The following is a 27,344-nucleotide window of genomic DNA, read 5'->3' as shown; positions in this document are numbered from 1 at the left end:
AAAGAGAGGAATGCCTGCAAGGTTGCTTGTTAATATGTGTTCTTTAATGTCATGTTCTTTAAACTTGGGTGCATGAAAACTTTCCACTGGGTACGGGAATCAGTTTCCAGAAACTCATCCTTTATATGTTCTTCTCCCTAAAATGGATCTACCTATGAATACTCTTGTGGTCAGAGTTTCAGGCTGTTTATCCTTTTTTACTTCTGCTTGACAATTGCCTTCTGCCACTTAAGAAAAAGAAAAAAAGAAGGCGGCGGCACAGTTCTCACCCATAACTTTATTTGGTGTGTTGCATGGGTGTAGCAACTTCCACGGATAGAGGGGCAAACAAAGAGTCAATCCTAAATATTAGTTTTAGGGAAGCCCTCTTTAATGAGGGAGTAATGCAGTTTCTCAATATTATTTTAAGGTATAGGGAAGAAAATAAAAGTTGAGGGCCATTGCTTTAAGATATTTTGAGTTTTTCTAACCAATTTGAAATTCATATGGTAACTAGATTTATTAATTTTTAACCAATGTCTTTTTCAAACACAGTCTTTCTCTGATAACATTTTCCAGATTTAGTTCTATACTCAGAAGTCTGCTTGATCTGAATATCTGCATGAAGCAGCATTGCACTTGAACAAGATAGCCATGGTGTTGATGGTGTCATAATTCTTGGGTACAAATTTCACTGTGGTCACTGTCAGTCTCACGAAGGGAAACTGGAAGTTGTGTTATCCCCTATACTTTTCATAGTAATTCAAGGAGCACAGAGAAAGAAAAATCATTGGAGTTGAGAGATGATTGAACAAAAATACACGAATTTCATAGATTCCAAATGTGGTTCTGGAGAGAAAGAGACTCATGGTTACCCGATGCATGGTAATAGGGAAAGGTTCAGAGAACCGTGTGTGGGCTGTCAAAGATGGTGCTAAGCCTTGAATAAAATTGCATTTTATCATCTCGATGAGAAGCAATTAAAAGTTGCAGAACAAAGACTTAAAAGTAAATTTAGACCAAGATACCGTGACCTCTGTAATTTAAGCAAGTTACTTTGCTTTCTCATTCTTAAACATGATGAACTTCAACTCTGAGGAATCGTTCTGCCCTCTTTAGTCTCAGTGGAGGTATTTGATTATTGTCTAGCTCCTGGGTTAAGTCGCAGGAATTTCAGTTAGAAGAAGACAGGTAACCTCACAAAGCAGTGATTTTTAACCAAGGGTTTGTATCAGAGTTATGTGTGGATCATTTGGAAATATTCATGTTTAGGTTCCTAATCTGTGAATCTGATTCAGTAGATCTGGGATGGGACTCAGTGATCAATATTTTAAAAAGTTCGTTGGCTGATTCTGGCACATACCCTCATACTTTCAGTTGAGAGCACTCTGGTAGACAACTGTGTTTTACTTGGGGACTGACTCTGGAAAATTTTCTGGAAATCAACCTGTGGGTATGATCATTCTTTATTCAGATATCTGTCTTCCATTTATACCTCGTGTGTTAATTTCCTAGGGCTGCTGCAACAAATTACCGCAAACTTGGTGTTCTAAAACAACAGGGATTTATTGTCTCACAACTTTGGGGGCCAGACGTCTGAAATCAAGGTGTGGACAGTGCTGCCCTCCTCTAGAGGGTCTAGGAGAGAATCTCTTCCTTGGTTCTTCCAACCTCTGGTGGTTGCCAGCATTCCTTGGTTTGTGTCTGTATCACTTCAATTTCTCTGTCCTTCTTCGTGTTACCTTCTCTTCTGTCTTCGTTAAATCTCCCTCTGCTCCCTTCTTATAGAGACACCACTCAGCCCAGATATTCTCTCCCATTCAAGATCATTAACTTAATTGTGTTTGCAAACTTTTTGTGGAATGCAGAAACATTTTCAGGTTCTGGGGTTTAGGACCTGGGTATCCTTTGGGGGTCCATTATTTAGCCTGAGACAGCTGGCTATCACCTCACTGCATATAATTTATATGGGCTGCTCTGGCCCATTGAGATTGATTTGGTCCCTTTCCCCACTTGTCTCCAGCTACCAATTCATGGCCACAGGGAAATGGAAGCCTTCTGTGACAGTGTTTACCACAAATCTTGCTTTCTTGGACCTAGATCAGATAACCCCTCACATAGCTAGAGATAAATTATTTTACTAAGCTGTCGAATACACCTCCAATTTCAGCCATTTGTATGGCAAATACCTTTGGTCATAAGTGGAGTGGGAGTATATGATCAGTGCAGCAAACCCTCATCCTCACTGACGGAGGCATCCCAAGCATGTGTCCCAGCAACGGTGGCTCTTGTTTCAAGCTCATCTTTAAGAAGAGAATATCACAGTGACAAGCATTACGTGACTCAATTCCAAGAGAGGCACAAGCCTTCTTCCCTTTCACGTGAGCCTTGACCTAAGCCAGGCATTTACGATGCTGTCAAGTTTGGTTTTAGGAGAGAGAATGTAGTTAGCTATAGTTAGCTGATAGGAAAGAATTTAGTTAGTTGAAAGGATAGAATGTAGTTAGTTGAATGTAGTCAGTTGATTTCTGAGAGAAATGTAATTTCTGAGTCAAACTTTATGAAAACTAGCTATAGCACCTTGAGAGAATTTTTTAAACACGGGGCTTCATCTTCCCCATCTACAAAAGGAAGAATTTATTTCATGACCTCTAAGGCCCCTTTCAGCTCTGAAATTCCGTTTTGTTGTTTCTTGAGTTTTAACAATTTCTCCTAAAAACATTATTACTAAAAGGCTTGTTCTTGTGCCATTAGTAGGCAGGTGCAAGATTGGTAGTAAAGATGATTTTAACCTGGAGCTTCCTTGATTGTGTGGTAGAAATATATGTAAAAGTATTTTGAATGGAACAATTGATAGAAAAATTTTGGCATTCCTAGGATTCTGACTTGGGAATGTTTTATATCACCATAAACTACCCATCCTTGGGCTTTATGTGTAGTATTTCTGTACTCCAGAAATTAAATGTTTTATATCAACGGGGTTTACTAAGATTGAGAGTACACTTTCACTATTAGGCCTTCATGTACTAGTTAGTTCCTTTTTACGGAGTTTGTGATGCTTTGTGACACATGAATCTGAACTTCACAGGAGTTCACATGGGCCAAAGATAAACCCTCAGGTTCAGCCACATTTAAGGGATAAGATGAGGAAGATATGAGTAAGGAGAAGGATTGTCAAAGGAGATAGGAGAAAATTCAGGAAACTATGTATTGTGTCACAGAAAATAAGGAAGAATATATTCAATATTTGAGAGTATTCAGTGCTGCTGAAGGTGAAGAGATACAGAACACTAGAGTGGCCTTGAACGAGGAAAGCTGATGAATTCCTTGTGATAAGTTTTAATGGAGGAACAGGGATGGAAACTAGATTGAAGAGAATAGATCAAGCGGAGATAAGAATTGCTGAAACTTCTCTCAGGAGAGGTTCTGAGGAACAAAGGGTGGCAACTAAATTGCAGAGATGGGGTTTGGAGAGACCTGCACAGGTTTGAAAGCTGGTAGAGAGGATCAGGTAAAGGAAGATCTGTTACCCCAGAAAGGGAAGGTCAGGACCTGTGTTAGAGGCTTAGCCTGGCAGGCATGGGACACTCCTTCCCTTCCTGTCAGAAAGGAGGAAAGAACAGATGCCAATGCGGATACATTTTAGGGAAAATGGCAAAAAAGTTAAAGGAGGCTCATGAATGAATGCTCTGCGGAAGTGTGAGATGTTAGTGTGTACTGTTCTCTATTAATGTTGAATTAGTCACCTACCAGGAGCTCAGGAGGACTGCACTTGGGGCCAGTCAGTGCCACCCCTCTGTAGTAGATGCCCCAGCCCCCTTGACTGCAGGGAAGGGCCGAATCATAACTCCTCATCTCCCAGGCACATGGATTGATCAGTGGGGAGGACAGGTGGCCTACATCATACCAATTGGAATCTTTTCAAACTGGAGCTGGGAGAAAAGAACTGTGGGTTTCTCTTATTGAGAGATACAAAGATGTGGATGGGTGCTGTTGCTATGGACATGTTTATTGTTTCTTGTGTGGCAAAGGAACAGGGAGTGGGGATGATTGGGATGGAAAGAGAAGAGTTGAGAGGAGAGGGGGCAGAGTTTATGTTTTTTTCCCAATTTTATTGAGAAATGGTTGACAAGGGGGCAGCGTTTTAAATTCCCGTGTCCCTGTGGCCAGCTCCATCTGGATCTTTTTTATGGTTTGGCTACATAAACGTTAGGTCCCCCTTTTACCCTTAAGGTAGAGTTTAGATTTTTGAATTTGAAGCTAAAGAAATCTTAGCTAATATAATGTGAAGTCAGAATGGGATTGGTCCAGAGTTACGGTGTTTCTTTTCAGGTACAACAGAAAGGCCATGGGACAAAGAAGTGGAAAGTACCATCAAGACTGGTTGAGGTGATGGGCTGCCTGGGAAAGGATGTGAGGACTCTTGGCTGGAGATGAGGGGGAATCAAGGGACTTCAGTTCCTAACGAAGTGAAGTAGATACAAGGGTGGGCAGTTGTGATCAGGGTATATGAGTGTTGGATGCATTTGCAAAGCAAATTTTCCTTTTTTAAGAGAAATAATGGACTATCGTAAAGCACGAAAAAGATTCATGAAAATCCCTTTGTAATTTTTTCATTGAAAAGGATAAGGATAGCCTCCCCTGTTTAGATTTGTTGCATTATCATTTACACAAAGAGGACTTGACCTACAATATAGCAAGTTTGTTGAATTTTACAAGACCCTTTATAATAGAGTTTCTTGTGTGATGTGCAGCTGACAGGGTAGCAAGAATCTTATCATTTGAAACTCAGTTCTTTCTTCAAGAAAATATTCTCACAGGCAAAAAATTTGAAAAAAAAATCGATCTAGGGCAGAATTGAATTTATTGGAAAATTTCTAGTTGCTTAGATATCATTTTCTACCTTTATGAACAGTTAGTTTTTTTTTAATCTTTACCATATTGTTAAATTACTCTGGTTAGTATTGAGTGTGATAGTGTATAAAGGACCTTTAAGGGTCTGTCTCTTCTGAAAAGCCCACTATTACTTGTGGGTTCAGGACGGCTCCTACAAGTAATAGAATTCATGTACAGACACTTATCAGCAAGAGTCTCCTGAGGCTGGAGCTAGACATTGACCCTGCACTTCTGTACATGCAGACTCAAGAGACATTAGCTATATAATAGGTTGTCCTGGTTCTTGAGTGAATTTGAGTTCTTCGAAAAGAACATCCAATTTATAGCATGGTCTTTGTGCCTTGATTTACCCCTTATTTTCTTTTGATGTTTTACCATTTCTGTATTTGAGGACACGTTTTACCATACCCTGATAATGATGAAATGTGTCCTAAATTTTATTAGCTCCCCTAATTATACAGTAGGTAAACTGACAACTGTAGCCACACTGAAGAACTCCCATGGAGTCTGTCAAGACACTGGCTAAGGACACATGTATCGCATCTTAAATAATATAAAATCTGTAACTAAGCATCTTTGTCCTGAATTGGGACGTGCTTTGCTAGAAAGGGCGTTCACTACCTGGGTGCAGTCTTTCTGATCACACACATGTAGACTGCCTCTCACACTTAGAAGATAGATCTACAAGGCAGTTCTGCCTCTGCTGTGCTGTGCTGTGCTGCCTGGGAAACGTTATGAACTTACGATTTCCTCATGTGGAAGATGAGGGGCTGGATGGCATCTGGTCCCCTTTTTCCCGTCTCAGAGTGAATGAGATGAGTCTCATAAGTCCAAATCCTTCTTTAAAGAAAAATGTTCCAACTGCATCATGTTATTAGACACATAGTCCTCTCTTCAACGCAATTTGCTGCTTTGGTTTTATATCTTAGAGACGCACTTGTGTTTTCTTTATAATATCTCACTCAAAAGTAAGAAACTAGAGGTGTAGGTAGCATTTTCTTGGATTAGCTGTAGTGGAACAACGTGATTACAAGGAGCTTACACGTGACGCCGGAGCTGGGAGGTGTGGGGCAGGCTTCTGCTGCCTGGACGGAGCCTTGAAGGCTCCAAGGAAGCTTTCTGTCTGCTGCACCACCTCACCTGCCAGTGCGACACTCACCAACTGTAAAGCAGAGTCAGGAGGTGGGACCCATAAAAGCTGCTTAATCCATTCCTCTGTCCATGGACACCTAGCTTGCTTCTGGGACCTGGCTATTGTGAATAGTGCTGCAGTGAACACTGGGGTGCATGTGGCTTTTTTTTTAAATTTATTTTTAACATCTCTATTGTAGTATAATTGCTTTACAATGGTGTGTTAGTTTCTGCTGTATAACAAAGTGAATCAGCTATATGTATACATATATCCCCCTATCCCCTCCCTCTTGCGTCTCCCTCCCACCCTCCCTATCCCACCCCTCTAGGTGGTCACAAAGCACCGAGCTGATCTCCATGTGCTATGCGGCTGCTTCCCACTAGCTATCTATTCTACGTTTGGTAGTGTATATAAGTCCATGCCACTCTCTCACTTCATCCCAGCTTACCCTTCCCCCTCCCCATGTCCTCAAGTCCATTCTCTACGTCTGCATCTTTATTCCTGTCCTGCCCCTAGGGTCTTCAGAACCATTTTTTTTCTTTAGATTCCATATATATGTGTTAGCATACAGTATTTGTTTTTCTCTTTCTGACTTACTTGACTCTGTATGACAGACTCTAGGTCCATCCACCTCACTACAAATAACTCAATTTCGTTTCTTTTTATGGCTGAGTAATATTCCATTGTGTATATGTGCCATATCTTCTTCATCCATTCATCTGTCGGTGGACATTTAGGTTGCTTCCATGTCCTGGCTATTGTAATTAGTGCTGCAGTAAACATTTTGGTACATGACTCTTTCTGAATTATGGTTTTCTCAGGGTATATGCCCAGTAGTGGGATTGCTGGGTCATATGGTAGTTCTATTTTTAGTTTTTTAAGGAACCTCCATAGTGTTCTCCATAGTGGCTGTATCAATTTTCGTTCCCACCAACAGTGCAAGAGTGTTCCCTTTTCTCCACACCCTCTCCAGCATTTAATGTTTGTAGATTTTTTGATGATGGCCATTCTGATACAATGGAATATCACTCAGCCATAAAAAGAATGAAATTGGGTCACTTGTAGAGACGTGGATGGACCTAGAGACTGTCATACAGAGTGAAGTCAGAAGGAGAAAAGCAAATATCGTATATTAACGCATATATGTGGAATCTAAAAGAGTGGTACAGATGAACCTATTTGCAAAGCAGAAATAGAGACACAGATGTAGAAAACAAACATATGGGCCCCAAGGGCGGGAAAGGGAGGGTGGGATGAATTGGGAGATTGAGGTTGACATATATACACTACTGTGTACAAAATAGGTAACTAATGAGAATCTGCTGTATAGCACAGGGAACTCAGTGCTCTGTGGTGATCTAAATGGGAAGGAAACCCAACAAAGAGGGCATATACGTGTACATATAGCTGATTCACTTGACTGTACAGCAGAAACTAACACACCATTGTAAAGCAACTTTACCCCAATAAAAAAACAAAAAAAACAAAACAAAACAAAAAGCTGTTTAAGTCATTGGTATAGAAACTCTGAAATTATTCTAAGATAGTTTCCCATAATTGGGCTTTAGTCTCCCTTCCATGTATCTTACTCATTAAGTTGTTATGAAAACAGTTATATTTATTCCATTAATGAAAAGGTATGAATATTGAAATTTCCAAAGCAATGAAACTATAAGACCATATTTTGAATAAGAAAAATAGAGTACATGGTCTCATTTTAATCATGTGGTAAAATGTAGTACAGTGTTGTGTGTCTTACAAATGACATTTTTTACTTCATGAAAAGTCTCTCTCTTTCGCAGAGGTCTACCTGCCCTTTGCTCCTTAGCCTCACCTGTGTTTTCTTCATTTCTGCAGTACCAATAGCATGACCCACAAGGGCCCTGGGAGTTGCTTGCTGACTCACTCAAGCCTTTTGGCTTTGGTCATTTGCTGAACGCAAAATGTGAAACAGGATGGAAAGAATAATTCCACCTTGTTTTCTCTCTTTACAGGCTCTGTACAACTCAATCAAGAATGAGAAGCTTGAATGGGCCGTGTAAGTATGCTGCATGTCAGCCATTTAGTAAATGAACTACTTGCTCTTTTCTTACTGCCTTTCTTTGTGCCTTAGCGGTGACCCTGGAGAAGGGTTAATTGCACCGACTGTTCTCATTTTACACCAGTGTCTTACCTACTTTGTATAAGACACATAAACCCTGAGTATCCCATGTCTCTTTCTTGGTACCCAGCATGCTCCTATTCTTATTTTAAGCTGTTTGCTATGCCTGTATGCAATCAATTATCCTTTTATAAAAAATAGCATTCAAAAAGAAAATACGATAAAATTACATAAATTCCAGAATCTAACACAGATGATTTGGGTACCATACACTTATTCTGATTATCTCCTTCTTATCATTATAGCAAGGTTTTCTAATCCTGTTTCCTGTGACACTAATTATACCAGGATATTGATAGATGAGCTTGAGAAATGATGGATTAAATGAAGCTAATTTTTTTTTTAACTGAAGAACTTGCAGGAGCTTGTACAGTGCTGAGGTTTATTGTCAATCTGTAAGAGAGAAATAGAATTTGCAATGTTTCCTGAACCCATTTTGACAGTAAAATGTAAGGTTTCAAGGTACATACTTTGGGGGAGATAGTATTACAGATAAATTATAACTAACTCTATGTAGACCAAGAAAACCACCCTTGTTAAATTTCTACTGATCAATATAGCAGTTAAGAATTTAATTTTTTAGAAATTGTTAGATCAGAATCTTTGCTAAATTTTTAATCAAGTTATCAAGAAATTAGGGCAAAATTTGTTTTTTAATTAGAACTACATGTGAATTTTATTTTTGATTTTCACTGATATTAAGCTTTCATAAATATTTTTCTGACATGTTACCTAACATAGCCATCTACAGTGAACTTAGGTTTACAAATCATAACTTGGGGGAATAAATCTTATTCTTTCATAATGCACACTGCGGAAAAATGGTTTACCAGTTGACTAGATCTTACATATAACATGCTAGAATGAATTAAAAAATATCAATACCACTTAAATTGTTTCACTAATTGTAAGGGAATGTGGTACTATTTTAAATTGGGGATTCAAAGTTTGAGACTGTATTATTTGCAAGTATATGTGATAGCCTATGTTTCTGTGTATGTATATCACCAGACTCAAGTACAGATAGTGTATCATTTCAAGGAAAACTCATTAAAATTAATATGAATTCATGGCCTGAGGTCCAAAGCGATTATTTTTGGACTTATTTCTCATGAGTGAAAGTGAGTTTCCTAGAAAAATTTCATAAATGATATACTTAGACCCTTGCTGAAATATTAAAGGCGTATCTTGACCTATGCAGGATGTCTACTCTCGAAAAAATTGATAGAATGAAATAATTATAAATATATTCACATTGTGAGGGAGAATATTTTGATGATTCTTTTATAAATTTATTTTAAAAACAAATAAATATACTCCTGAGGATCTGTTTTGTAAATCTAGTTTTTGATATATTGAATTTGCTACATTAGGTTTTATTTACATTTAGGTATAGTGGCAATTCGGTATAAGAAAGCTTTATCTTGGGCCCTATCCATGGGTGAGGGTGGATATTTACCCAAGAACTGGATTCTTCTTTGGCCCTCTTGTCAGGTCAACAGGGCATTGTGTTCAAGAGCCCAGATTTCAAGAGTAAGACAGATTTGGGTTTGAATTCGAGCTCTGCTGTGTACCAGCTGGACCACTGGCCATGTGATCCTTGAGGCCTCAGTTTCCTCTTCAGGATGACACTGTGAAATATTCTAAAACGATAAGCATAAAAGCAAGTTACCTCTCAAATGGTAACTAATATTGTAGCTTTTAAAGGTCTGATTTCTATTTTATTTGTCATTTTCCTTTATTTCTCTCTTGTTCATATGCTTTCCTATCCACATTTATTCATCACCTACCAAGGATAAGGCAATTTATCATATAATTAACTTTCTTCACGTATAAAATGAAGCGATTGGAAGAAATTATCACAGCTGTCCTTTTCAGTTTTAATATTCTGTGAATTTTGAAATGTTACGACGTATTAGTATTTCTCAAGCTGGCTCCTTGTCTAGATACACTGCTGTATCTAGAGGATATAAAACAAAAAGGGTTTATGGGTCAGTGTGATGGACTCTTTGAATTTCTTCAGTAGATAAAGGGCCAATATCCTAACCTTTTTGATCCCTGAGTCCTGTTTTGATCATGAAATACCTTTCACCAGCTAATAAAACTAGTGTTCCCTAGAACAGTGGTCCCCAACCTTTTTGGCACCAGGGACCGGTTTTGTGGAAGACAGTTTTTCCATGGGTGGGGGCAGAGGGGGGCGGGGAGGGATGGCTCAGGTGGCAATGCGAGCGGTGGGGAGCTGTGGGGAGTGATGGGGAGCGGCAGATGAAGCTTCCCTCACTCTCCCGCCACTCACCTCCTGCTCTGTGGCCCAGTTCCTAATAGACTGCGGACCGGTATCCCCAGGGGTTGGGGACCCCTGCCCTAGAACACACTTTAGAAAACCCTGCTGTCCATTTATCAACTTATGTGATCCTTCAGATCAAGAGCTAAGCTTTTTCATTCATAAGTAAGTATATATGCATGTGTGTAACTGTATATTACACTGTGCTCCCCCAGTTTTCCTTGTATTTCTCCAGTCACACCTTCTCTGACTCATTTTCCTATTAGCCATTAATGTTAGTATCTCCCGAAGATTAGCACTTAGAATTGTCTTTTCACTAAAGTCCCATTCTCATCCGTCTCATTCAGTCTTAAGAGTTCGTCTGCCATATCTAAAAATTCTTACCTTATGTGCAGCTCTGCCCTCTTTCCCAGATTTCAGTTCAACATTTGCATTTTTCTGCAGGACATTTCCTCTGCACTCAGCACTCAGCATCTGTCTCTGGACTTCGTCACATGTTCTCCATTTCTATTAATGGCACCAGTATTTCCTAGAGTCTGGGCTCCCATCATCCTTGAACCTCTCTGGCCCCTCGTTCGCTCCTGCGGAACTGGCCCCACCAGCGGCCCCACACCATTCCTGCTGCGGCACTCCGAGTTCAGACATCCCTGCTTCTGCCTCCTGACTATCTCCGCCTCCAGCCTCTTTCCTCTACCCTAACCTGTTTGGGAGCCCTCCTCTGCTCTAAAATGTCACTAAGCTCTGCACATTGTGCCAGTAATCTATTTTATTCCCCGTACTTGTCTTCACACACCCTGTATGTCAACAAAGCTGCCACTAGATGCCATTCCTTGCACTTGCCCCATGGCTTCTGGCTTTCTGGACAGTGCTCATAAAGTAACCTCTGCTTAGAATCTACATCCCTGCCATTCTTTACAGCCCAGCTCATAACATGCTCCATGAATTCTTTCCTGATCTTACCAACCAGAAATAATCTCAGCCCTTAAACATCCACTTTACTTTATCTGATGACACAGTCATTTCTAAGTTAAAGTAGGAATGTTCCATTAAGACTGTAAGCTTAAGGAAATTATACATGTCTGGATTTGTCCCTTTATATCCTCCTTTGAGGAGCGTAGTGCTTATATGTAATGAAGTCTATAAAAAAGTCTATAGAAAGAATAATAGCAACAGCGCGAGGAACTGCATTTCCTGAGAGATTTTCTACAATTGTGTAAGTTTAGATAATAGTTACAGGAAAGCGGTTGCTACTTCAAAGTTTGTAGGATTTCGTAGTGTATACTTGCATGGGGGAGATCTTGATTTATTTTATTTTTATTGAAGTATACTTGATGTACAATGTTATGTACATTGCAGGTGTGCAGTATAGTGAGTCACAGTTTTTAAAGGGTGTACTCCATTTATAATTATTATAAAATATTGGCTGTATTCCCCATGTTGTACAACATACCCTTGTAGCTTATTTTATACCTAATAATTTGTACCTCTTAATCCCCTCCCCCTATATTGCCCCTCCCCTCTTCCCCCTCCCCGCTGGTAACCACTGGTTTGTTCTCTACATCTATGAGTCTGCTTCTTTCTTGCTGTATTCACTAGTTTGTTATATTTTTTAGATTCCACATATAATTGATATCATACAGTATTTTTCTTTCTCTAACTTATTTCACTTAGCATAATATAATGCCCTCCAAGTCCATCCACGTTTCTGCAAATGGAAAAATTTCATTCGTTTTTATGGCTGTGTAGTATTCCATTGTATATATACACCATACCTGTTTTTATCCATTCATCTGTTGATGGACACTTAGGTTGCTTCCGTATCTTGGCAATTGTAAATAATGGTGCTATGAACATTGGGATGCATGTATCTTTTAGAATTAGTGTTTTTGTTTCTTTCAGATACTTACCCAGCAGTGGAATTGCTGGATCATATGGGAGTTCTATTTTTCGTTTAGTGAGAAACCTCCATGCCGTTTTCCACAGTTACTGCACCAATTTACATTCCCATACACAGTGTACGAGGGTTCCCTTTTCTCCACATCCTCACCACCATTGGTTATTTGTGTTCTTTTTGATGATAGCCATTCTGACAGGTGTGAGGTGATATCTCATCATGGTTTTGATTTGCATTTCCCTTATGACTAGTGATGCTGGGCATCTTTCCATGTGTCTGTTGGCCATCTGCATGTCCTCTTTGTAAAAATGTCCTTCAGGTCTTCAGCCCATTTTTTAATCCAGTTGTGTGTTTTTTTGATGTTTAGTTGCATAAGCTGTCTATATATGTTGGGTATTAACCCCTTATTGGTCATATCATTTGCAAATATTTTCTCCCTTTCAGTAGATTGTCTTTTCGTTTTCTCAGTGGTTTCCTTTGCTATGCAAAAGCTTTTAAGGTTAAAGGGCCCGTTTGTTTATGATGTTTTCTTTCCTTTACTTTAGGAGACAGATCCAAAAAAATATTGCCACAATTCATGTCAAAGAGTGTTCTGCCTATGTTTTCTTCTAGGAGTTTTATAGTATCCAGTCTTACATTGAGGTCTTTAATCCATGTTGAGTATATTTTTGTATGTGGTGTTAGAGAATGTTCTAACTTCATTCTTTTACAGGTAGCTGTCCAGTTTTCCCAGCACCATGTATTAAAGGGACTATCTTTTCTCCACTGTATATAGTCTTGCCTCCTTTTTTATAGATTAATTGACCATAAGTGTGTGGTTTTATTTCTGGGCTCTCTATCCATTGATCTGTGCATCTGTTTTTGTGCCAGTACCATACTGTTTCGATTACTGTAGCTTTGTAGTATAGTCTGAAGCCAGGCGGTGTGACTTCCCCAATTCTCTTCTTCTTTCTCAAGATTGTTTTGACTATTCGGTGTCCTTTGTGTTTCCATATAAATTTTGAAATTTTTTCTACTTCTGTGAAAGAAATGCCATTAGTATTTTGACAGGGATTGCATTGAACCTGTATGGTCATTTTAACAATATTAATTCTTCCAATCTAAGAACATGGTATATCTTTCATTCTGTTTGAGTCATCTTCAGTTCCTTTCATCTGTGTTGTATGGTTTTCCAAATACAGGCCTTTTACCTCCTAGGTTCCTTATTCTTTTTTTTTCTTTCTTTCTTTCTTATTAGTCATCCATTTTATACACATCAGTGTATACATGTCAATCCCAATCGCCCATTTCATCACACCAACACCTCCTCCCGCCTCTTTCCCCGCTTGGTATCCATATGTTTGTTCTCTACATCTGTGTCTCAACTTCTGCTCTGCAAATTGGTTTATCTGTACCATTTTTCTAGGTTCCATATATATGCATTAATATACAATATTTGTTTTCCTCTTTCTGACTTACTTGACTCTGTATGACAGTCTCTAGATCCAACCACGTCTCTACAAATGACCCAAATTCGTTCCTTTTTATGGCTGAGTAATATTCAATTGTATATATGTACCCCATCTTCTTTATCCATTCGTCTGTCGATGGGCATTTAGGTTGCTTCCATGACCTGGCTATTGTAAATAGTGCTGCAATGAACATTGTGGTACATGACTCTTTTTGAATTATGGTTTTCTCTGGGTATATGCCCAGTAGTGGGCTTGCTGGGTCATATGGTAATTCTATTTTTAGTTTTTTAAGGAACCTCCATACTGTTCTCCATAGTGGCTGTATCCATTTACATTCCCACTAACAGTGCAAGAGGGTTCCCTTTTCTCCACACCCTCTCCAGGATTTCTTGTTTGTAGATTTTCTGATGATTCCCATTCTAACTGGTGCGAGGTGATACCTCATTGTACTTTTGATTTGCATTTCTCTGATAATTAGTGATGTTGAGCAGCTTTTCATGTGCTTCTTGGCCATCTGTATGTCTTCTGTGGAGAAATGTCTATTTCGGACTTCTGCCCATTTTTGGATTGGGTTGTTTGTTTTTTTAATATTGAGCTGAATGAGCTCTTTGTATATTTTGGAGATTAATCCTTTGCCCGTTGATTTGTTTGCAAATATTTTCTCCCATTCTGAGGGTTGTCTTTTCGTCTTGTTTATGGTTTCCTTTGCTGTGCAAAAGCTTTGAAGTTTCATTGGGTCCCATTTGTTTATTTTTGTTTATATTTCCATTACTCTAGAAGGTGTGTCAAAAAAGATCTTGCTGTGATTTATGGCAAAGAGTGTTCTTCCTATGTTTTCCTCTAGGAGTTTTATAGTGTCCGGTCCTACATTTAGGTCTCTAATCCATTTTGAGTTTATTTTTGTGTATGGTGTTAGGGAGTGTTCTAATTTCATTCTTTTACATGTAGCTGTCCATTTTTCCCAGCACCACTTATTGAAGAGACTGTCTTTTCTCCATTGTATATCCTTGCCTCCTTTGTCATAGATTAATTGACCATAAGTGCATGGGTTTATCTCTGGGCTTTCTATCTTGCTCCATTGATCTATGTTTCTGTTTTTCTGCCAGTACCATATTGTCTTGATTACTGAAGCTTTATAGTATAGTCTGAAGTCAGGGAGTCTGATTCCTCCAGCTCTGTTTTTTTCCCTCAAGACTTCTTCGGCTATTCGGGGTCTTTTGTGTTTCCATACAAATTTTAAGATTTTTTGTTCTAGTTCTGTAAAATATGCCATTGGTATTTTGATAGGGATTGCATTGAATCTGTAGATTGCTTTGGGTAATAGAGTCATTTTCAAAATATTGATTCTTCCAATCCAAGAACATGGTATATCTCTCCATCTGTTGGTGTCATCTTTAATTTCTTTCAGCAGTGTCTTATAGTTTTCTGCATACAGCTCTTTTGTCTCCCTAGGTAGGCTTATTCCTAGGTATTTTATTCTTTTTGTTGCAATGGTAAATGGGAGTGTTCCCTTAATTTCACTTTCAGACTTTTCATCACTAGTGTATAGGAAAGCAAGAGATTTCTGTGCATTAATTTTGTATCGTGCTACTTTACCAAATTCATTGATTAGCTCTAGTAGTTTTCTGGTGGCATCTTTAGGATTCTCTATGTATAGTATCGTGTCATCTGCAAGCAGTGACAGTTTCACTTCTTTTCCAATGTGTATACCTTTTATTTCTTTTTCTTCTCTGATTGGTATGGCTAGGACTTCCAAAACTATGTTGAATAATAGTGGTAAGAGTGGACATCCTTGCCTTGTTCCTGATCTTAGAGGAAATGCTTTCAGTTTTTCACCATTGAGAATGATGTTTGCTTTGGGTTTGTTGTATATGGCCTTTATTATGTTCAGGTAGGTTCCCTCTATGCCCACTTTTTGGAGAGTTTTTGTCATAAATTGGTGTTGAATTTTGTAAAAAGCTTTTTATGCATCTATTGAGATGATCATATGGTTTTTCTTCTTCAGTTTGCTAATATGGTGCATCACATTGATTGATTTGCATATATTGAAGAATCCTTGCATTCCTGGGATAAATCCCACTTGGTCATGGTGTATGATCCTTTTAATGTGTTGTTGGATTCTGTTTGCTAGTATTTTGTTGAGGATTTTTGCATTTATATTCATCAGTGATATTGACTGTAATTTTCTTTTTTTGTAGTATCTTTGTCTGGTTTTGTTATCAGAGTGATAGTGGCCTCATAGAATGAGTTTGGGAGTGTTCCTTCCTCTGCAATTTTTTGGAAGGGTTTGAGAAGGATGGGTGTTAGCTCTTCTCTAAATGTTTGATAGAATTCACCTGTGAAGCCATCTATTCCTGGACTTTTGTTTGTTGGATGATTTTTAATCACAGTTTCAATTTCATTACTTGTGATTGGTCTGTTCATATTTTCTGTTTCTTCCTGGTTCAGTCTTGGAAGGTTATACCTTTCTAAGAATTTGTCCATTTCTTCCAGGTTGTCCATTTTATTGGCATAGGGTTGCTTGTAGTAGTCTCTTAGGATGCGTTGTATTTGTATGGTGTCTGTTGTAACTTCTCCTTTTTCATTTCTAACTTTATTGATTTCAGTCCTCTCCCTCTTTTTCTTGATGAGTCTGGCTAATGGTTTGCCAATTTTGTTTATCTTCTCAAAGAACCAGCTTTTAGTTTTATTGATCTTTGCTATTCTTTTCTTTGTTTCTATTTCATTTATTTCTGCTCTGATCTTTATGATTTCTTTCCTTCTGCTAACTTTGTGTTTTGTTTGTTCTTTTCTCTAGTTCCTTTAGGTGTAAGGCTAGATTGTTTATTTGCGATTTTTCTTGTTTCTTGAGGTAGGCTTGTATAGCTATAAACTTCCCTCTTAGAACTGCTTTTGCTGCAGCCCATAGGTTTTGGATTGTCGTGTTTTCATTGTCTTTTGTCTCTAGGTATTTTTTGATTTCCTCTTTGATTTCTTCAGTGATCTCTTGGTTATTTAGTAACGTATTGTTTACCCGCCATGTGTTTGTGTTTTTTACGTTTTTTTCCCTGTAATTGATTTGTAATCTCATAGCTTTGTGGTCAGAAAAGATGCTTGATATGATTTCAATTTTCTTAAATTTACTGAGGCTTGACTTGTGACCCAAGATGTGATCTATCCTGCAGAATGTTCTGTGCGCACTTGAGAAGAAAGTGTAATCTGCTGTTTTTGGATGGAATGTCCTATAAATATCAATTAAATCTATCTGGTGTATTGTGTCATTTAAAGCTTCTGTTTCCTTATTTATTTTCATTTTGGATGATCTGTCCATTGGTGTAAGTGAGGTGTTAAAGTCCTCCACTATTATTATGTTACTGTCGATTTCCTCTTTTATAGCTGTTAGCAGTTGCCTTATGTATTGAGGTGTTCCTACGTTGGAAGCATATATATTTATAATTGTTGTAACTTCTTCTTGGATTGATCCCCTGATCATACGTAGTGTCCTTCCTTGTCTCTGGTAACATTCTTTTTACTTACTTATTTATTTTTTTGCCGTACGCAGGCCTTTCACCGCTGTGGCCTCTCCCGCTGCGGAGCACAGGCTCCGGGCATGCAGGCTCAGCGGCCATGGGTCACAGGCCCAGCCGCTCCACGGCATGTGGGATCCTCCCAGACCAGGGCACGAACCCATGTCCCCTGCATCGGCAGGCAGACTCTCAACCACTGCGCCACCAGGGAAGTCCATATAACATTCTTTATTTTAAAGTGTATTTTATCTGATATGAGTATTGCTACTCCAGCTTTCTTTTGATTTCCATTTGCATGCAATATCTTTTTCCATCCCCTCACTTTCACTCTCTATGTGTCCCTAGGTCTGAAGTGAGTCTCTTGTAGGCATCATATATATGGGTCTTATTTTTGTATCTATTCAGCAAGTCTGTGTCTTTCCACTGGAGCATTTAATCCATTCTCATTTAAGGTAGTTATCAATATGTGTGTTCCTATTACCATTTTCTTAATTGCTTTGGGTTTGTTTTTGTACGTTCTTTCCTTTTCTTGTATTTCCCATTTAGAGAAGTTCCTTTAGCATTTGTTGTAGAGCTGGTTTGGTGGTGCTGAATTCTCTTAGCTTTTGCTTGTCTGTAAAGCTTTTGATTTCTCCATCGAATTGAATGTGATCCTTGCTGGGTAGAGTAATCTTGGTTGTAGGTTCTTCCCTTTCATCACTTTATGTATATCATGCCACTCCCTTCTGGCTTGTAGAGTTTCTGCTGAGAAATCAGCTGTTAACCTTATGGTTGTTCCCTTGTATGTTATTTGTCATTTTTCCCTTGCTGCTTTTAATAATTTTTCTTTGGCTTTAATTTTTGAAAATTTAATTACTATTTGTCTTGGCATGTTTCTCTTTGGGTTTATCCTGTATGGGACTCTCTGCGCTTCCTGGACTTGGGTGGCTATTTCCTTTCCCATGTTAAGGAAGTTTTCGACTATAATCTCTTCAAATATTTTCTCTGGTCCTTTCTCTCTCTCTTCTCCTTCTGGGACCTCTATAATGCATATGTTGTTGCGTTTAATGTTGTCCCAGAGGCCTCTTAGGCTGTCTTCTTTTCTTTTCATCCTTTTAGCTTTATTTTGTTCTGCAGCAGTGAATTCCACCATTCTGTCTTCCTGGTCACTTATCCGTTCTTCTGCCTCAGTTATTCTGCTATTGATTCCTTCTAGTATAGTTTTCATTTCAGTTATTGTGTTGTTCATCTCTGTTTGTTTGTTCTTTAATTCTTCTAGGTCTTTGTTAAACATTTCTTGAATCTTCTCAGTCTTTGCCTCCATTCATTTTCCGAGGTCCTGGATCATCTTCACTATCATTATTCTGAATTCTTTTTCTGGAAGGTTTCCTATCTCCACTTCATTTAATTGTTTTTCTGAGGTTTTATCTTGTTCCTTCTTCTGGTACGTAGCCCTCTGCCTTTTCATCTTGTCTCTCTTTCTGTGAATGTGGTTTTTGTTCCACAGGCTGCAGGATTGTACTTGCTTCTGCTGTCTGCCCTCTGGTGGATGAGGCTATCTAAGAGGCTTATGTAAGTTTCCTGATGGGAGGGACTGGTGGTGGGTAGAGCTGACTGTTGCTCTGGTGGGCGGAGCTCAGTAAAACTTTAATCTGCTTGACTGCTGATGGGTGGGGCTGAGTTCCCTCCCTGTTGGTTGTTTGGCCTGAGGCAACCCAACACTGGAGCCTACCTGGGGTCTTTGGTGGGGCTAATGGCAGACTCTGCGAGGACTCATGCCAAGGAGTACTTCCCAGAACTTCTGCTGCCAGTGTCCTTGTGTCCACAGTGAGCCACAGCCAGCCCCTGCCTCCGCAGGAGACCCTCTGACACTAGCATGTAGGTCTAGTTCTGTCTCTCCTGGGGTCCCCCTGCTCCTTCCCCTGGGTCCCGATGCACACGCTACTTTGTGTGTGCCCTCCAAAAGTGCAGTCTCTGTTTCCCCCAGTTCTGTTGAAGTCCTGCAATCAAATCCCAGTAGGCTTCAAAGTCTGATTCTCTAGGAATTCCTCCTCCCATTTCCGGACCCCCAGGTTGGGAAGCCTGACGTTGGGCTCAGAACCTTCACTCCAGTTGGTGAAATTCTATGGTATAAGTGTTCTCTAGTCTGTGAGTCACCCACCCAGCAGTTATGGGACTTGATTTTACTGTGATTATGCCCCTCCTACCATCTCACTGTGGCTTCTCCTTTGTCCTTGGACGTGGGGTATCTTTTTTGGTGAATTCTAGTGTCCTCCTGTCGATGATTATCCAGCAGCTAGTTGTGATCCTGGTGCTCTCACAAGAGGGAGTCCTCCTTATTCTTTTTGATGTGATGGTAAATGGGATATGACATTGATTTTAGAGCCTTAGAAGAAATCAAATCATAGAAATATGGGATGCTTTAGCTAGAGGGAACTTAGAGTTCATTGGCTGTCTAAATGGGTTCCATGGAGCCTTAGTGTTCAGGGAGATGTCTGGGGGCCTCCCTAGGTAATGTGAGTGAGGGAAAAGGGGAAGATGACAGGGACACAGTTCTACCTCACACAAGTGTCACACCTATTTCAAATGACCAAAGCAGCCCCATTTTTATCCTTTTTAAAAGATGTATCTGGCGTTCTACTTACTATTGCTTTTCCTAAGTAATCTGTACTGAAGAAAAATTTTTTGAAAAGTACTACCTACTCCAGTCCAATGTTCTCCTTTCATGTATTAGGCAAATGAAGTCAAGAAGCACTTATTAACAGATCTGGAGTCACACAATCAGTGTAGGAGCAAAGCGAGGATTAGTTTTCCCAGCCACCTCACTCCCCTTGGCAGCGCCATGCTGCTTCACTTTTTTGTAGCCACATACTCCTATCAAGTCTTTGCTGGGCAGGGGTCATATCTGAATGTGTATTAAGAGAGATTTATATTAAAGTTTTAGTCTCGTGAAATGCTCCTAGAATTACTAATCATTCATCTATTCCACAAACAACCTTTGAAGCAGCTGCTTCTGTGCCTGGCCCAGTGCTGAGCTCTAGATACAAATATGAAAAAGACAGAGGTTCTCTGCCTAAGAAGAACACAACATGGGGGCGGTTGGAGGGTGCAGACTGTAGAAAGACTAAAACTTAAAAGCTGTAATGAGAAGTGCAAGTAGCCAGACTGCCTGTGGAAGGTCTCGGCTCCCTTGTGCAGGAGAATCACCATTTCTTCCCCACTTCCTTTGCTCAGTTATTCTTTATTCATAAAGCTTCTTTGTGCTAGGCAGTATGATGGAAATTTGCAGAGAAGAAAAGGCATTAAGACATTTTCCCTGGCCTTAAAAAATCTTACAGCCTAATAGACATGTTTATTTATTTTTAAGTGAGGAGTGGTTACTCTTTCTGATTGGGATGGGATGGTAAGGTGAGTTGAAGTGGATACAGGCACTTATAACTTATGTTAGAATTGCTTAAAATTTAGCTACCTGAGGATTTTCAGGGAATATAGCAATTAACAGAAAAGGAAAATAAAAGTGCAGTATTACTCACTAGGAAAATTAATGGTCTTCTTCTACTTTGGACTTTCATGTGTACTGCTTTATTGTATTTAGGATTGTAGGAAATCTCCCTTACCCTAGTTTTAAGAAATATTAAGAATTCACATATCCAGCTTCATTTTTAAAAGACACAACAGTATTAGATTTAAATAATATACTTTTGGACCCCTCCACTCTCATGCTTCTTCCCTCAGTGTGTAGGTTGCAGCATTATTGACCTTGCTTATCATTATGCATAGTTGTTCTTTTAGCTCTGAATAAGCATTTTTACAACGCTGTATCATGGAGTAATTTTCGCTATTTTATGTTACTCTATAACTCAGTTTACTAGAGCAGTTTAATACCTTTGTCTTTGCTTCTGAATTAAATTGTTTTCTATTTGCCCTCTTATATCGAATTGTCCTGGCCCTGATAGGTGATATCCTGGCACATTGGGGCCTTTCTGTCTTTCAGATCATGTTATGGAAGCCCTCAGCTTTCAGAAGTGTGGTTTTAAATACCAATAGTTCGTTGTTTGGCCTCTTTATCATTTTTTAAATGAACTTTAGTTATGACTAGTCTTTTCAGGAAACCAGTGCTACTCATTTATTGGTTGATTTTAGGAAGTAGAGAAAGCTCTGCAAAGATTTTCTCCCTCTTCTTTACCTGGGTGACACTGCCTGTGAGTACCTGTGGGTGTGTGTACCTGTGTTTATGTCTGTGTGTGTTGTTAGAGAATGATAAAGGCAGTGGGACTGCTTTGTCTTTTATGTGGTGCTTTAATTCTTTGTCCAGTCCAAAGGTCTGAATCCAACATTAACAACTGCTTCCAAAGTCTCTTTGCTATGTAGTCTCTGATAAAAGCCCTTTTCTAAGAAAAGAACTCTTCTAGAACTCTTTTATTTTTATTACCTGGTCCCTTTTTGTATTTTATTTAACACAGTGTTGATTCTAATTTTATTTTAGTTAGTAATACATATCAGTTAAAATGTAGTCTCAATTCTTGCTCTTTAGGAAATGGCCATCTCAAAAGGATAGTTTATTTTCTCTCAACAGAGTCTTTCAAACTTAGACTGATTTAGATAAGGCACCTTTAGCTGATGAATATAATTTATCACCTTGCATTTAAGTTTTATCATTTTCTCATGTTACAATTCTCCCTGATTTTTTATTTGCCAACATTAGAGTCCTCCAGGAAGAAAAATTGAAATTTCCTATGTATACCTTTTAGATTTGAACTTGTATGCTAAAGAAAAGGGCATTTCTTTGTCTTATTTTAAAATTTTTTTACCTTGAAGTAAAATTGTTTTATTTCTGTAAAAGAGATAAATCATGGTAATTCATTTTTGCAGTTACTTATTCTGTTAGATAACTATTATCCTAATGTCCTAGTGAATCTAGATGTATGAAATTGTTAATCACGATAGTGTTTCTTAATAGTAGATGTAGATAAAGGAAAACTTTCTTACTCAGACAAGTTACTTTGGATCAAGACATTTATGTGGTACTCTGATCTAAGACGTCCAAGATTAGTTCTTGTTTTAAACTTCAAAATAGCCATCTGTAGGTTGATTGTAATTACTAGTGAGAAAACTAAGACAGAAAAGTTGCCATAAGTTGGACAGTGGTTGTACATACAGCGAGTAAAATAAGTATATAAAGAAATATTGGAGTGTGTATATCTGGGGAAAGAGGTAGGAGGGTTGGCATGAGAAATTACTGGTAGAGAGAGAACTAACCATGGAAAAATTAATGAAACTGTGTGAGATATTTGACTATAAAAAAGGGTTAAAACTCAATTATCCATTTGGGGTGCTCATACTATTAAACATTGCACTCATTGAAAATACTAGAAAAGAATAAGATTTGACAAGTCCACCATCATTGTTTGGTTAGATCACCCTCACATTCCTAACTGGAGAATACTAATCATGCTGGACTCTTAGCGTAACAATAATTCTAATGTTAATATTAGGTGGAATTCAAAAATTTAGAAGACAACCTATATGAATATTAACTAAGGGTAAATGTGTAAGGGATGTGTAAAGGATGTTATTGGTTTGATCGTTCTATATATAAATTCGTTGAAAATATTTTGAATATAAGATAAGGAAAGAAAAGCAATGCCTTAGTTATAAAAAGGTGATCATTAACTTGAATTAGATTTTGAGCTGAAGAATTGATTTCACTTAAAAATTTGTTGGCTAAAAATGATATTGAACATGGATCAGTCTCCTGGATTTTGGTATTTGAAGGAAGATTTCAAGGTTTAGAGTTAGGGAAGTCTCTTACATAGCTCTGTGAAGTAAAATTTTGTTAAGAATCTGAATCATAGTTCACACTTAACATTTAATCTGTAAGTACGTATTTTTTTTTCAGTCATCTCGAATATGTTGAACTCAGGTAGATAGGAAACTGGACACATTTGTCATCCAATGTTTAGCTTTAAAAGGGCAAGTTAAAAAAAAAAGTCCACCCTCTGTGTAAGTGGCATCTCAATGATGAGACTGAGATGGATACTTAGAATTTTTAAGGATTTTATTGTTGTAACAGCATTAATATCCACAAAGATCATGATGAAAGTGATGTGATTTACAAATATTATCTTTAACTGCAGAATATGCTGAGCAGACAGGTTGGAGAGCAAATGGAATGTAGCTGTAATGTTAGTAGCCCACTCATCCCAAAGCAATTTTAAATTCCTAAGGTGCAAAAAGTTATAAAGGCTGGGATATAAGGAAAGTGTTTTTTTCCTAATATGCTGATGATTTAGAATTTTATATCATCTATATCAATTGCTAAGCCTTTGCTTTTTGTTAAAGGATGATACAGAGGAAAATACAATAAATATAATTTCTACATGAAGCATAATATGCATACAGTGGCTCAGTGCCTGGGACATTTTAGATCATAGGTGTTTGGATTTCATTGAGCATTTTGCATGTGTGCATTGTGATATACACACAAACCTACATTTTCATAGTTGAAAAATTTAGCCTGATCAGTAATAAGGAAGTTATTTTTAGTTGCCCATTAAAAATTTCATAGTACAACTTCTGAAACATCTGACATCTGTCTTGACCCCAGTGTATTTCCAACAACTTTTTGTTAAAACCATGTTAACATCTACAGTTAAGTTTTTCTTAGTTTGGAAGGGGTGCTACAGTCGTCAAACATGCAGTCAGATCCTTTATTCCAGAAAGCCTACATCCTCCTCCCAGCTGGCAGCATTCTTGTTAGTGTTAAAGGGCTAATGATGAAGCTTGACATTTTTAATAAAAGCATATTCCCTTTTTTACAGTTAAGATGCCTGTGTCAGAATAAGGTAATTTTAGAAAATAAAATGTATTTCCTGTTTTCATCAAAATTTTAAAATTTAACTTCATGGTTGTCATTTTTTATTTTTGGTAAGTGACAAAGACAGATCAATTTTAAACTCATCCTGCCTTGTGCCATATGATGTAAAATCGAAGCCACATGACAAGTCAGCACATTTTTTATAAGTTTATTCTTCACTTTATTTTCCAGCAATCACCTGTTCACAATATTGGGTTGATATTCAACTTAGTATTCTGTGCCTGCACTCAACCACTATATTCATTTTTAAAAACAAATTTATTGAGGTATAATTTATATACTATAAAAGTCACCCATTTAAGTGTCTGATTTCATGTTTTTTGGTAAATTTACAGAGCTGTATAATTACTGTCACAATCCATCACCCCATTAGACTCCATACAGATTTCTTGTGCTTGTGATTCAGCATATTTGATATGAACTCTTCCCTCTTCTCTGGTCCTACACTGTTTTGTGCTCAACTCTATTGAGGTGCATATTATAATACTCCTTTTTATAAAAACATTACCCATTATTATTTGTATTTTTTTTCCCTACTGGACTATGAGTCCCTCAAAGGGTCTTAATCATTTTGATCTTCCCACCGCCTAGTGCACTGCCTGGCAGCTAAAGGCTTCATGTAATCATTTCTGAGCTGGCAATGACTCCCTCCTGTAGACAAGAAAGGGCTTGGCCACTTGCAGCCTACTGTGCTCAACAGGCATCCCTGTGGATAGTGCAGTGACTTTCAAATCCTTTTAATCAGGGAGGCCCCTGTTACCTACCATGTGAGGTTGACCTGTCTGAAGCTTGGTTTTTCAGTGAGTTCATAACCTCTATCTTTTTAGGGTGGTTGTGAGGTTACGAAATTAAGTTAGGATGATGTTCATGGTATTGATTGGATGCTCAAGGTGGATGGTCTGATTCACACCCCACTCCTGTCTTTAATGTTCTGGCAAGAGAAGTATGTACACAAAATACTGAGTCAAATGAAGTCAGTTATCCACTGTATAACCCAAAGTGCAAGGCACCCTAGAAAGTTAGGTTGGAAAATGCAGTGGGAACCTGAGTGACTGCCAGGCTTGCTGAGCGCAGCCCACCTAACTTGAATACAGACTGAGAAACCAGAACTAAAGGAGCAGAGGAAAGCCTGACCCTCTGGGTTTGCCACACAGTTAGGCAGAGGGTAGAGGGTGTTCCGTTTGATGCTGGGGGTGGGTACTGAGACGCTCATGTGAAGTTCACAGTTCAGAGCCACAGGCTGACTAAAGACTGAGACCAAATCAGAGAACTGTAAAATGCTTTCCTTCCCCACCTTACCATTACATTACTAAAGCCCTATTTATAGCATTTCCTTTTACTCACTACATTGATTCTGACTTTCAAGAGAAAACTACAAGCCATACTGAAAGGTAATAAACATGGTTTGGAGAGACAGAGCCAGCATCAGAACCAGACTCAGATATAGCAGGGATTTGGAATCATCAGACCAGGAACATAAAGCAACAATGATTAATATGCCAAGGGCTCTAATAAGTACAGTACACAGCATGCAGAACAGATGGACCATGTGAGCAAAGAAATGGAAATCTAAGAAGGATCAAAAAGAAATGCTAGAGATCAAAAACACTATAACAGAAGTAAAGAATGCTTTCGATGGGCTCATTAGTAGACCAGTCACATCTGAGAAAAGAATCTCTGAAAGCTTAAGAATATGTCAGTAGAAACTTCAAAAATGGAAAAGCAAAGAGAAAATTCACTAGGAAGAGGAGAAGGAACAAAATATCCAAGAACTGTCGGACGACTACCAACAATTAAAAACAGATACATAATGGGTGCCAGAAAGAGAAGAGAAGAGAGACAAGGAGTGGGGCAGGGGGCGACAAAGGAAATGCGTGAAGCAACAGTGACTGAGAATTTCCCCCAAGTTAATGTCAGACACCAAGCCATTGATCCAGGAAGCTCAGAGAAAACCGAGCAGGATAAAAATTAGAGGTGTGACAAAAACTACACCCAGGCATATCATTTACATACCGCAGAAAATCAGACATAAAGAAAAATTCTTGAAAGAAGCTAGAGGAGAAAAGCACCTTACCTGTGGAAGAAGAAACACAAGAACATCTGACTTCGCAGACTAGTAAGCAGGAAGAGAGTATCGTGACACAGCTAAAGTGTTGAGAGAAAAAACTCACCAACCTAAAATTCTGTATTCTGAAAGATTACTAATTCAGAAAGATACCTGCACCCCAGTGTTCATAGAAGCATTATTTACAGTAGCCAAGTTATGGAAACGTCCTAAGTGTCCATCAACAGATGAATGGATAAAGATGTGGTACACAGACATACACACTGAAATACTACTCAGCCATGAAAAAGAATGAAATTTTGTCATTGGCAACAATGTGAATGGACTTGGAGGGTATTATGCTTAGTAAAATAAGTCATACAGAGAAAGAAAAATACTCTGTGATACCACTTATATGTGGAATCTAAAAAATAAACTAGTGAATATAAAAATAACAAAAAAAACCAGACTCACAAAGAGAACAACCTAGTGTTTACCAGTGGGGAGAAGAAAGAAGGGAGGGGCAACAGAGGGGTAGGGGGTTAAAAGGTACAAACTACTATGTATAAAATAAGTAAGCTACATGGATATATTGTACAGCACAGGGAATATTACCAATATTTTATAATAACTATAAATGGAGTATAACCTTTAAAAATTGTGAATCACTATATTGTATACCTGTAACTTATATAATATTATGCATTAACTATACTTCAATTTAAAAAGAAGACATCACCCAGATGGCAGCATAAGTTGTTCCTGACTTTACTCCCCCTCACAAGAACAACAAGTAACAGCTTTTCGAAAAAGACACCACTGAGAGATTCCTGGAACATAGAGGGGAGTCTGAAGCACCTCTGTGCCTCAGAGACGAGACAGACTGTATTAGAAGGGTAAGAGGAAAGGCTACAGGCCGACTGCATGGCCCTTCCCCCAAGCCAGTGCAGCACCCACCATGCAGAAATGTCTCCCCTGAGCCTGTGGTTTCCCCAGTGAGAAAAGAGAACCAGTGGCCAACCAGAACCCACTGCACCCCAGCACTGTGCATTTCTTTTCAGGAGCCTGCTCTGATCTCGCACCTGGGAATCACCTGGGAGTCTTGGGTCTCAATACTGGGCATCTAATTGAGATGGGAAAG

General features: G+C 38.6%; 1 protein-coding gene across 8 annotated transcripts in view; it reads left to right on the top strand.

The window, feature by feature from the left end:
• The window catches only part of PSD3 (pleckstrin and Sec7 domain containing 3), a gene marked incomplete at both ends in the record, with an annotated part of 563,129 nt that overhangs the window by 405,977 nt on the left and 129,808 nt on the right, over positions 1 to 27,344 (top strand). For 7 of the 8 annotated variants that reach the window (XM_079726463.1, XM_079726462.1, XM_079726465.1 and 4 more), the window contains one exon: positions 8,002 to 8,045. In XM_079726463.1, coding sequence (XP_079582589.1) covers positions 8,002 to 8,045 — 44 coding nt within the window. Of the gene's footprint in view, positions 1 to 7,970; positions 8,046 to 27,344 lie in introns of all 8 variants that reach the window. The other variant, XM_079726467.1, reaches the window with a different exon arrangement.

The sequence above is a fragment of the Hyperoodon ampullatus genome (assembly GCF_949752795.1).
Source record: "Hyperoodon ampullatus genome assembly, chromosome: 20".
NCBI lineage: Eukaryota > Metazoa > Chordata > Mammalia > Artiodactyla > Ziphiidae > Hyperoodon > Hyperoodon ampullatus.
Note: the sequence above shows the minus strand (reverse complement) of the source record. Positions and strands in the feature narration are given on the sequence as shown.